General features: G+C 39.1%; 1 protein-coding gene across 50 annotated transcripts in view; it reads right to left on the reverse strand.

Moving 5' to 3' along the window:
- Positions 1-3,361: 3,361 nt before the first annotated feature.
- The window catches only part of ank3b (ankyrin 3b), a 167,492-nt gene continuing 158,741 nt past the window's right edge, over positions 3,362-12,112 (reverse strand). For 16 of the 50 annotated variants that reach the window (XM_083556855.1, XM_083556826.1, XM_083556828.1 and 13 more), the window contains 10 exons: positions 11,868-11,942; positions 11,348-11,479; positions 10,894-11,037; positions 8,840-9,479; positions 8,494-8,719; positions 8,115-8,201; positions 6,137-6,220; positions 5,841-6,005; positions 5,371-5,449; positions 3,362-4,837 (listed from right to left, as the gene is read on the reverse strand). In XM_083556855.1, the coding sequence (XP_083412981.1) occupies positions 5,390-5,449; positions 5,841-6,005; positions 6,137-6,220; positions 8,115-8,201; positions 8,494-8,719; positions 8,840-9,479; positions 10,894-11,037; positions 11,348-11,479; positions 11,868-11,942 (1,613 nt within the window). In that variant the 3' untranslated portion in view covers positions 3,362-4,837; positions 5,371-5,389. Of the gene's footprint in view, positions 5,280-5,370; positions 5,450-5,840; positions 6,006-6,136; positions 6,221-8,114; positions 8,202-8,493; positions 8,720-8,839; positions 9,480-10,893; positions 11,038-11,347; positions 11,480-11,867; positions 11,943-12,112 lie in introns of all 50 variants that reach the window. The other 34 variants (XM_083556844.1, XM_083556848.1, XM_083556846.1 and 31 more) reach the window with 11 other exon arrangements.

A 12,112-nucleotide genomic window follows, 5' to 3' on the forward strand; every position in this document is an offset into this window, starting at 1 on the left:
CTAAAATGGTTGCTGAAATGTGAGGGGTGTTTTCACTTTTGTGAGCGACTGTACATACTTACATACATACTTGCATACTTACACTTAGACAAACTTCCGTACATACTATGCAATAACTATGTAAGTATGCATGTATGTAAGTTTAGAAGTTTGCAAGTATGTTAGTATGTACATAAGTACGCAAGTACATAAAAATTTATGTAAATATATATGCATGTAAGTATGTAAGTTTGCAAATATGTAAGTATGTATGCATAGAATAGCTCCAGCTGAGTCTGTAGGTTCTGGACAACTCCTTCAGGGGAACTTGCCATTACCTTTTGCAAAGATCTAAAGTTGTAATGTATTTGGTGTAGCTGATCCCCTTCAAAAGGTCATCAATGTGTGGCATTGGGTATCATCAGGCCTTGATTGTGTATTCAGCTTTCTGATGTCGATGCAGATGCGCAGGGTGTCATCTTTCTTCAGGATGATAACAATTAACTATTGACTATACGATAACTATTGGAGGGTTCAATAACTCCTAATTCTAGCATCGTCTTGATTGTCCTTCAGTGGTGCCACCTGCCTCACAGGAACTCAATACAGCCACTGTTGGGAAAGTGTCTGATCAAGAAGGTGAATCTGGTCTTGTATCAGGTTGGTTCTTCCAGGCCTTTAACAGAAAAACAAGGTCTAGTGGTCCAGAAGGTGTTGTAGCTCAGCCTTTTTGTCCTTCTCCGGATGAAGCAGATCAATATCTACTGGCTGTGCTCTGCTGTTCTCTCACCTTCATTTCTGGCTGTTCATCAAGTTTTGAGGTTTCAAGTTTCAAGTGTTATTTGTTATATGTACAGATGTCAGTGGCAATGAAACTCTTAATTGAGGCTACAGGCAAACTACAGCAAATATTAAATATTTAACATTAAACAATCTACAAAAACGAAGGAAGAAAAAGGAGAGAAAGTAATAATGAGGCATAAAAAAAATTATAATTATTTACATGTGGGTGCAGAATTAAACAAATTATAGAATATATATATATATATATATATATATATATATATATATATATATATATATATATATATATATATATATATATATATATACAGTGAGGAAAATAAGTATTTGAACACCCTGCTATTTTGCAAGTTCTCCCACTTAGAAATCATGGAGGGGTCTGAAATTGTCATCGTAGGTGCATGTCCACTGTGAGAGACATAATCTAAAAAAAAAAAAATCCAGAAATCACAATATATGATTTTTAAACTATTTATTTGTATGATACAGCTGCAAATAAGTATTTGAACCCCTGTCTATCAGCTAGAATTCTGACCCTCAAAGACCTGTTAGTCTGCCTTTAAAATGTCCACCTCCACTACATTTATTATCCTAAATTAGATGCACCTGTTTGAGGTCGTTAGCTGCATAAAGACACCTGTCCACCTCATAAAATCAGTAAGAATCCAACTACTAACATGGCCAAGACCAAAGAGCTGTCCAAAGACACTAGAGACAAAACTGTACACCTCCACAAGGCTGGAAAGGGCTACGGGGAAATTGCCAAGCAGCTTGGTGAAAAAAGTCCACTGTTGGAGCAATCATTAGAAAATGGAAGAAGCTAAACATGACTGTCAATCTCCCTCGGACTGGGGCTCCATGCAAGATCTCTTTTCTGGTCAATGACCTGAAAAGAGCTGCGACTACCGTTTCCAAGGTTACTGGACACCCTGTTGTACGAGCAACCCATAGTACGAGCAAACGGAGATATGAGCGACCTCACTCGCAAAATTTTTACCCTATTTCACGAGCAAATTTCGAAGGCATGAGCAAACCAACGCTGCCGGTTCCCCGTTTTTGGCGGAAGGAAGCATCAGTCGATCAAAGCATCAAAAGTTAATACAGGTCCTTGTATGTCTTCAATTAAATGCTGCTCATCGATTACATTTGATGCCTTGCCTGAAATACTCATCATTCTTAAAAGACTGCTAGGCAATGTGTCAAAAACATTGCAGTTAGTAGCACCACGGCACCCTACCACATCTTCATGGAGTTTCTAACTTCTCAAGCATATTACGATGTTTAAGGGTTGCTTCTGGCACATCTGCCACAGTCCCTCAAAGGCCCAGCATGTGGTTAAGAACTGAAATGAAATACGTTTCTTTTGCCTGTAAAATATTGTCACATTAACAAAAATGTTTTGGTGAAGTGCACACTTTGGATATATCAGAGTAAGTAAGAGTCTTTTTACTTGTCACATAGACACTACCGCATAGTAAAATTCTTCCCACACATATACCAGTGATGTTAGGAAGCTGGGGTCAGCCATGATACAGCACCCCTAGAGGATTAAGAGCCTTGCTCAAGGGGCCAAGAGTGGCAGCTTGGCAATACTAGGGCTTAAGTCCACCAACCTTATGACACAGTAACCTAAAGCCTTATAAAAACCAACATCATGTATTCCAATTCTCAGCCAAAATATTGATTTTACACATCTATTTAGTTTATAAACTGAATTATATAGTGTACACTTTTCATCAATAGTCTGACAACTCTTCTGAAATGGTAATAATTTGATGGGTCCTGTGGATTAAATTTGATGTGATCTTTGCACATTGGCACTTCCCCGTATGCTGAGTCTGAGGTCGCACAGTCGGCTTAACTTTTCATATAGCAACTTATACAGTCACATTCTGTCCTAAGAGGCCTTGCATTAAAATATTCCACTTCTTGTTTTCTCATGATCTCGACATAAATGTTGATTTCTCATTATCATGACTTAATTTTATAGTGATCTTGACATAACAAACATTGTTTCCTCATGATCAGTACTTAATTTTTTCTCTGTATTCGGCATAAGAGCATGTTCTAGAGTCATGGATAATAACCATAACCGGCGTGAAAACCTGAGTTAAAATTAAGTCGTGATCGCAAAAAAATCACGTGAGAAAACAATACAGAAAAATATTTATAATGCATGCCCTCTTAGGATTTCGGTAACATACTGTATTATCTAATATCTTAATCAGGGTCCCGAAACTTTTTGCCATATAACGTTTTCACCAAGAGTGGCAATATTAGTGGAGGGCACTGTAGAATAGCATTGCAGAAAGCCACAAAAAAAAAGGAATCCCAATCATTTTCTGTGACTGCCTTATATTAGTGTACTGTAAATAAAAAGAGCTTGAAGTATATAGTACAGAAAATCGCAAGGTGTCTTTTAAGTGGTATTGAAGTGTTACAATTTGGACACATGATGTAATACACAACTCGTATGTGACATGTGATCATTTGCCATCCTTTGTCCTTCAGAGAACTGAAGGGTAAATGATGTGTGTGGATTTTTATACATGCAGATAAAAGTTCAAACAAAGCAAGCTTCTCAGATTTTGAACACAATTTATTTTTATGCTTAAATAATTAATTCAATCATCCAGTGTATGGTTTCTCATACAAGTTTGTTACCAGATCATTCAATGAATACCTGAAGGTTCTCTCTCTCTCTCTCTCTCTCTCTCTCTCTCTCTCTCTCTCTCTCTCTCTCTCTCTCTTTCTTTCTCTCTCTCTCTCTTCTTTTGAGTATATTCAACATAAGGAAATATTTCACCAAACCCAAATAAAAAAATGCCCCTTATAACCACAGCAGCCTTGAAAACTAGTAATACACTGTTAGAATGGTTACAAATAATTGGCGTACAGAAAGACGTCTTAGTGCCAATACACATGAGACCGGTTAAAAGTTAACGGTGTGCCAGTTTAAGGCATGATCAGCTCTCTCTCTCTCTCGTTCTCACACGCCGAGCTTTTCCGTGACTGCATAGCATACCAAACATTTCGCTGTGAGAACTTTGCATTTCGATCATGTCCGGTTTACTTCCTGTATAGTCTGTTGTGGTACAGTGGTGTCATTATAAAACAGTATCAGTGACAAATACCAAGGCTATGAGTGTGCACACAGATAGAACATTTATCACACTTCTGGTTATGTAGATAGGAAACAAATCCCCCAAAAAATTATAATAAGGTGAATCACATGCATCAAAATATTAGTATTCTGAGTAAAATCTTTTTTTTTTTTTTTAACACAACTGCTGCTATGTCTGTTTTGCCATTATTGAGACATTGTGGTATGCTTAGAAAGAAAAAGTACTTTGTTCAAATCAAGCAAACTTGTGTAAAAAGTTCTTTTTTTTGTGTGTGTAATTACAAGTACCTGTGGAGTTCCCCCTTCCCCTCCCCGATGTTTTTTATTTATTTTTATTTATTTAAAGTTGAAATTAATTATCAGCATTCATTTCGTTTCATTCCGACACACACTGTGACTCTTTCTTGCCAGTGCATTCACATTTGTGTGAGCTACTTTTAGAATTTATACAGTTCTGGTGTATGTACAGGATCTCTTAAAAAAAGCATTATACAGCCCGACGCTAGTCCGAGAGTGGGGGAGGAAAAAAAACATTTAAGGTGAGTGTATTCAAAGACATGTTCTTCAATTTCTGTCAGTCCACAATGCTCCTTTTTTTTTGTGTACCATCTTTGGTCATGGAAATTCTTCAGTGGCGTTTCTTTGTTTTGTTTTTAGTCATCGGCACTCTTCCAACATAAGGCGCAGAAGAAGCTTCGTGCCGTCAACCGTCTCGAGCTAACGTGTCATTTCCCGGCACCGATCGTATGCTTTGTGTCGTTGACAGGAAGTTGGAGTTTTTCCATGCTCATGCGAAATCATAAAGTCCTCGTCCTAAAAACCATGCGTTTATGTAAAGGCTGCAGACGCATCTCCTGCCCGGGTCTCCTGCGTTGCGTTTCCAGTGATCCTTTTTCCTCAGGAAAACAATGATGAAACAAGTTCAGATCTCTAGCAAAGAGAAATAAGAGCGGGCCAGTTAAATGAATGTCCGTGACGTTTGTATAGACTTTTTTTTTTTTTCTTTTAAATAAACAGCGTCACAATGCTTTACAAGAATCCGGCTGTAGATTTGGATCTCTGGTCAGCAAGATAGAGGGGACACGTTCAAGGAAAAACTCCCTGCGACATCATGTCTTTCACGTGACTACATTCTATCAACTGATTGTGTTACCATTTAAACATTTTCTTGCTACAAAGTACATGATTAGCAGTTGTTTGTAGACTAAATACTGAGCTTCGGATATTCTTTAATCGGTTGTGTTTTATGACAAACATGTATCTGGCTGGTTGCATGGTGAGCACACAGCCTTCAAAGCATTCTCTAGTGATCAGGTCATCGTGCTGTTTGCCAGAGAACAATGTGGCGGCCTGTACAGCATTATGACTTGTGCTGGAAAGAAATGGAAATGTTACAAAGCATTGTGGACGTTCAGCTGGTCTTTATGCATTAAATGGAAGCAAACTCTGGGACATTAACGTACCAGATAGCACACACGACTGTTACGATTGGCTCTTTTTCCCTTTTTGTCTCGTGTCTTTCTTCTTGTCCCCCTCTCTGACCTAAAAAAAAAAGAAAGATATGGTGAGCCAACTAGAATCTGAAATCCTACTCGTCCACGATAGGTTAGGACGCGAAATCGTTTCCTGGAATGCAAGCTTGTAAAAAAAAAAAAAAAACAACAACCTTGAAAGAATAGCAACACACTCAAGCAGATAGAACAAATTGAACTCTAATACTCAAACAAAAAAAAAAAAGGTGTTAAATGCAACACTGTGAGCCACTTGGTGATGGGAATGCTCTGACTCTTTCGTTCATAAATCAGAACGCAGCATTTGTTCACAATCTGTCCACACAAGCATCCAAGTCTTAGATGTCACAACAAGCGAGTCACACGCAAGCATTTTTTTTTTTTTACAACTCCAGTGGAAATCAAGCCTGCACACAGCACACCTTCCCAACCTCAGAGGTTTCGCTTATGCACTCAGGGCTTTTAGATGGCCCCTCTTCTTCTTCAGCAGGCTCCTCGGCCCTAGCGGCCTGTCTGGAGTGCCTGCCTCTCTTCTTCTTGCCTTTTTCATCTTTCCCAGGCACACGACGCACCACTTTCCGGATGACCTGAGAGAGAGGCTAGTAAGTCATGCAATACAACGCCCTTCTCACACTCACGCAGATGAATATTGAAGGATTTACACATTAATATATACACAAATGGAGAGCGGAAATGTGACAAATGGCTAATTGGTTACTTTTCGGGTGACAATGTTTCCCTCTTCATCTGTGAACTGCTCCTCTGTGACTGACTCGCCAGGAATGTTTTTGGCCTGATCACCCTATAGAGGAAGACGCATAAACAGACTTACTCGTGTATTAGTATTAGTATACAGTCACGCAGACTTGTGCAAGCTACAAGCAGTTCCGTAAAGCAGTAAGTGATCTGGAATTTTCAGCTGTAAGGTCTTCTGGTTTCACAGAAAATAAGCCATGGATAGAGTTGAAAAACACCTACAAATCTTTCCAACACACGGAACACTGTGTTATTGTGATTTTTTTCAAGCCCCAAAGTAACAAAGTAAGATTACCAACTAAAGAACTATTCAGACTGAATTCCTTTGTACAGTGGGGAGTACGCTATATAATATACTCTATATTTGATCTTTCAGGTAATTTGACCTGTTAGTAAAGAGGCCATTGTATCCTGTGGGGAAAGAGATGTTGAAGTTTAAAATGTGGAACGAGAAAATATCAGGGTTTGTGCAGGTTTCACAAAGTCAAATTTAAGACCATTAAGAATGAAATTTAAGACCTAAAATACCGTAATTTCCGGACTATTAAGCGCAACCCAAATAAAAGTCGCACCCACTGAATTTGGCAGATTTTTATTTTAAACATAAATAAGCCGCACCTGTCTATTAGCCGCACTGACTAATGAAACTGTCTACACTGAAACTAATGAACTTTACACAGGCTTTAATGAAAGACAGTGTCTGTTACACGGCTTGTATCTAAACAGTAGCCTACCAAGAAAGTCATTGTTCACTGTTTTCTTCCTTACACAACAATTTCTCTCGGGAGTTTATCTTTTGACATCGTCATGCGTTTAAAATCACCATCGGTGAAGCTTTTCTCCCGAAGCCGTGCAGCTCAGAACACAGGTGAAATGTGTTTTTTCATGCCCGGTTGTTTTCAGCGTGACGAATGTATGATGTGGTGCGGCCCGATTCAGTGGGAGCACATCTGATTTAATATAAAGAGTTTCATTGGTTCACCTGAACCTGTTCAGCAATTTCATTGGTCTAATGTTATGGGGCTCAGTTTTTTGGCTTGAAGTTTGTGAAACCCGAAAAACCCAGGAAAAATCTATATATTAGCCGCTCCGTTGTTTAAGCCTCGGGGTTCAAAGCGTGGGAAAAAAGTGGCTTATAGTCCGGAAAATACGATAAGTTGTTAGCAACCAGCCTTAACCAGCTCTAAATTTCTTTTTCTCCAAACTTGCACTTCCCCATTGCTAAAAAATAAAATCCTTTCTGTGGTTCAAGCCACAGATTTGTGCCAATAACAGAAAGCTGATTGGCTGTTGGTCTTATTTGGTCTCACCACAGAAACTAACAAACAAAAACATTCTAAAGTGCTGCAGGAGCATTTCAATGAGCGTTAGAAGAAGCGTTACATGGACATCGAAAAAGTAAGACCTGTTTAAAATGATTTAAGACCAAAAATATTTATATTCAAGACTTTTTAAGACTTTTAGATGCAGAAACCCTAAATATAGATGAGCCTTGAAATGACTTGTAATGATGTAATGCTTCCTGTGAGTTTTAGGTACAGCCTACAATACAACATTTTCAAGTTCAATTGAACTATGCAACAAGTGCTTACAATAAAGATCAAAGTAATCTTTTCTTCTTGAAATAAATGTTGTAGACAGAATTTTTAGTGCAACAATCATAATTGCTTCAAACATAAGAGATTTAAATCTGGAGAATTTTTTCCTGTCTGAATTCATCTTTTTTCCCCCTTTATCTTCAGATGATGCAAATAAAAGTCTTTGGGAATGGTAAGACAGAATAGCTTTAAGAAAAGTAAGTAAAAATGATGAAAAATTATAAAGATGATAACCTATGAAGAAATTTTATAATAGAAAAGTAATCACTCCATGCCCACACATACATAAATATGAGCACACACAAAGACCACTGCACACCCTGCACTTGTAACACCAAATACCTTCAGAATCACCCTCCTCCGATACACCCTGGTGGTGACTGTGTGTTCCTCATCAGAACTGGAGTCATTGTCTTTATGTGCTCCTTGCTGAAAGCAGTTCAGTATATTTTGGTTGGCCCAGAGCCCTTACTTATGTTTTAATAAAATAAAAAAAGAACACTTTAATCAGGCTACTGTTCTACCTCAATCTCAAGGTTGGCTTTCAAAAGCAGTGAAATGAAATTGTGTTAAAACTAACAAACCTAACCACAAACTCCAAACCATGAAACCATGTTATTTTGGTGGCATAAATTACCTGCTGTGATTGGGCTCTATGACATCTCTAAAGTTTTCAGTGTTCTGGGTTTCTCTGTTTAATTCAGTTAAATAATGACAATACCTTAGCTTTTGGCTCTGCTGTTTCCTCATCCATGGTGCCCTGCCCAGAGGTGGCATCATCTGGGTGGATCCTATCAATTTTCTCAGAGTCCCTGCTGCTTTTTCCTTTCACCTTACTAGGTGGTTCCTGGGGCTCATGCAGTGAGCTAGCTTGGGCCTGGAGCTCTGTATGATCCCCGTTCTGTCTCTCAGCTTGCAGCACAGAAGGAGTGGATGTTGGCTTTTGGCTAAAAAGAGATTAGAGATAGGTCATGAGCTTGTACAATGGTGCCTGATTCGTGGAAGTGAGGGCCTTGTTAGAGCATATAGTTTTTATTCTATAAAACTGGAAAGTTGATAAATCTCACCTCCTGTCTTGCTGCATTTGTGTTTCAGCGTGCAGAACCGAAGCGGCGACCTCCTGGCTCAAACTGGATAGTCCTTCTTGCAGCCCTGAAATCCAAGACATCTCTTTTTCTGCCTGTTCCATTTGTGAGAGATCTGCCTGCACTTTTTCTTTGCTTATCTCATTTTCTGAGCCTTCCTCCAAGTTAGTGCCTTTAAAAAGCGACTTGGGCTTCTCCTGTGCCATCGCTTCCTCCTCTTCCTCTTCAAAACCAGACCTGCCACTTTCTTTTGCCCCATGGGCCCCACTGGGAGGAACCTCTTGCTCTTGGACAGCAAATTTCATGAATACTTCTGGATGTTTAGATGCCTCATCACTGCCAGGAACCTCCAGGTCGTCTTCAGTCAAATCCCCTTCTCGGCTATAGGACCCCCTGCCACCTATTGAGGTATCCTCAGCTACCACAGTAGGGGGTGCTGCACTGGAGGAGAGTGCATCCCTGGAGGTGGTTGCCAAGGACAGTTCATTGGGTCTGACAAGGGTTTTACCAGGTGAGTCTAAACTACCATCCTCACTAAAGAAATCATCATGGCGGAGAGGGGTGGGGGGTTCATAGGAAAACACTGAGGGACTCTGCAGCTCCATACTGATGTCGTGGAAACCTGAGTAATACAACACAGCAGGACTGAGGTGCATGCAACACCACAACACCAAAATGCATCTACTGGGTTGAACCCTTTGTGAGTTTTATTTTTTATTTTTTAAATAAACACATAAAATCAACACAAAATGGAGCAATGCTAATGATTTTGAAATGAAAGACATATTACATGGCAAAACAATTATATGATAGGTATTAGATTAATGAACCAATATAGATTTGATTGAGGGTGCGGGTCACATAAACAATGTGGCTCTTCCATGTAGGAATGATGAATTATCAGTGGAGTGAAAAGAAGAAACAACACAGCACCGGAATATTGCAAACAGATAACACAGTTATAACAGGTAAGGAGGCACAGAATGATGAAGAGGGGACACCCGGGAAAAGTCAAGGACACCTTAGGGTGTAGTTTGGAAAAGAATGACAATGCAGTGTTAGTTGTGAATATTAGTACAATGAAAGCTAGCAGTTCAGAGTTTGCAAATGTTGCAGGGTTGAGCTGACAGTGAGTAGGGAGCTGCAGCTAGAGTTAGCATTATGAGTGCATTTACGAAACTAGATAGCGAGAGAGGAGACAGTTGCGGCTATGCCAAGAGAGTTGCTCAAATGCACAGAGGTGTTGCCTTGGGAGCGGGCATGTGGCTTCGAAGAGTAGCGGGTCTGGTTTTGCAGAAGACTAAAAGAAGGCACTCTAGCAGGAAGGTTCAGAGGCTGGGATATTAGAAAACAATCAAGCTCTACAGGCACCAACAAAGCATACATTCCACCATGCTATCAGAAGAGCTAGATGAGATTGCAAGATAGCTGTTGTTCTTATTGGAAAGAGTAGAACAAAGCCTGTCAAAGCATGCATGTTACAGATAAGCGATGTAGCTATCATTATGTTTTCATGTATCGAAGAATTTGCACAATTTCAGCATCGCAGGTTTTGTTTCGAATACTGTATATACATATAAACATAATGGTTATGTAAGTTTAGCATGAACCAAATGTTAATCCCACCATATAACACACAATTTATAAAGCAGACATGAGCAATTATAAAATTCGAAACCCAATTAGTCAGACGTTTTAATAGCCGAATAATGATGTCTCATTCCACAAAGATGGGATTAAGTTTTAATATTCATTACTGCATGCATTATACCAATCCATACAGTTAAACACAATCATATCACACTGCCCAACGCTGGTTAGTCGCACCGGTTATGACTTAGGAGCAGCATAAATAATTTGGAGATACAAATAACCTTCGTGGATTTAAGACGTGAATCAGGTGCAATCGAGATCGGAATTTGGATTTTAGTTCTGTAAGTGTTTAGCCTTTATGATTTCATTTTCCTACTTCGGCAAAAATTCAAGAAAGAAAGAAAAGGAGAAATAGAGTTCAGCTAGATGGGGCTAAACTTTACCATCAGCCTGATCCCGGAAAACTGCGTTATCATCTGCAAAACACCTTGTGCCTGAAATGTTACCATAATCAAATATTGGCCCTTCCAGCAATGTCACAATATCCATCCGATTGATCTTTGTCAGTGCTGCGGTTAAGGCATCCGCTAAAAAAATAGAAAAGAAATACACTTAGTTACAGAACTCATACAGAAACCAAGTGGAATTGTAAATTCATTGGTAATATTCAGTAGTCAGTTTGAAGTTTGGGCATGAATGGCAGTCTTTTATGGAGCAGCCAGAAGCCAGAAGCAGCTGGATAAATTGTATATATAATAATATGGAATAGCACAAAGATTTTTGCCCAGGCGATATTTAGCTGCTTATTGTGGATGTGTGGTATCTATCTGAAGTTCAAATGTAACATTCTCTGCTGTTTACCTTCTAGCAAAAAGAAAAGAATACAATACAACTTACTTGTGGCATTTTTACCGTCTCTGCTGACCCATTTCTTTAATAGCATGAAACTCTGTGCTGTCAACGAGTTTGGGTTCTCTACACGGATGTGATTTATCTCGTCAACCGAGAAATCCATTTCCCTGGCCAGCTCTGCAACACATTAAAAATAGATTACGGGTCTGTCTCTCTTCCAGACGCCTGTACATAATACTCCAGTGCAGGAGGGTCAGGAGAGTGCAGATAGTATACCGCTACTGTCAAATACTCATGAAAGCTTAAATATAGAAAAGTTAAATTGTCATACAAGTATGAGCAACATCTATGGCATATGGTAGACACCAGTTTCCAAATTGACCTACAATTATTTCATTTATACACCTGAGCTGTTGAGCAGTCAACTCAGCATTGGTAGGATGGTAATGGGAATCCATACACTATAATACAATCATGAGTCCAACGTCTCAAACACTGATCTACCACTCAGAAGACATTTTTCCATCCTTTAGACATTAACACTGCTTAGAATTGTCTTTTTTACCTGTCCAGCTGAGGCCAAGATGATCAGCCACTATAGCCATTCGCAGGTCTGTCCTCTCGCAAGGACTTTGAGGGCCTATTAGTTAAAAAAATACAATTAGTAAATACATCACAATAGCAAATCCAATTAAACCTAATGGAAATGAGAATAAATAATATATAATATATTGGTATAACCTTTACCCCCCGAAATTAACTCAAGTTTGGATATGTTGAGGAGAAAAGAGGACAAATGCTGTTTTAATT

The sequence above is a fragment of the Silurus aristotelis genome, assembly GCF_946808225.1.
Source record: "Silurus aristotelis genome assembly, chromosome: 12".
Lineage (NCBI taxonomy): Eukaryota > Metazoa > Chordata > Actinopteri > Siluriformes > Siluridae > Silurus > Silurus aristotelis.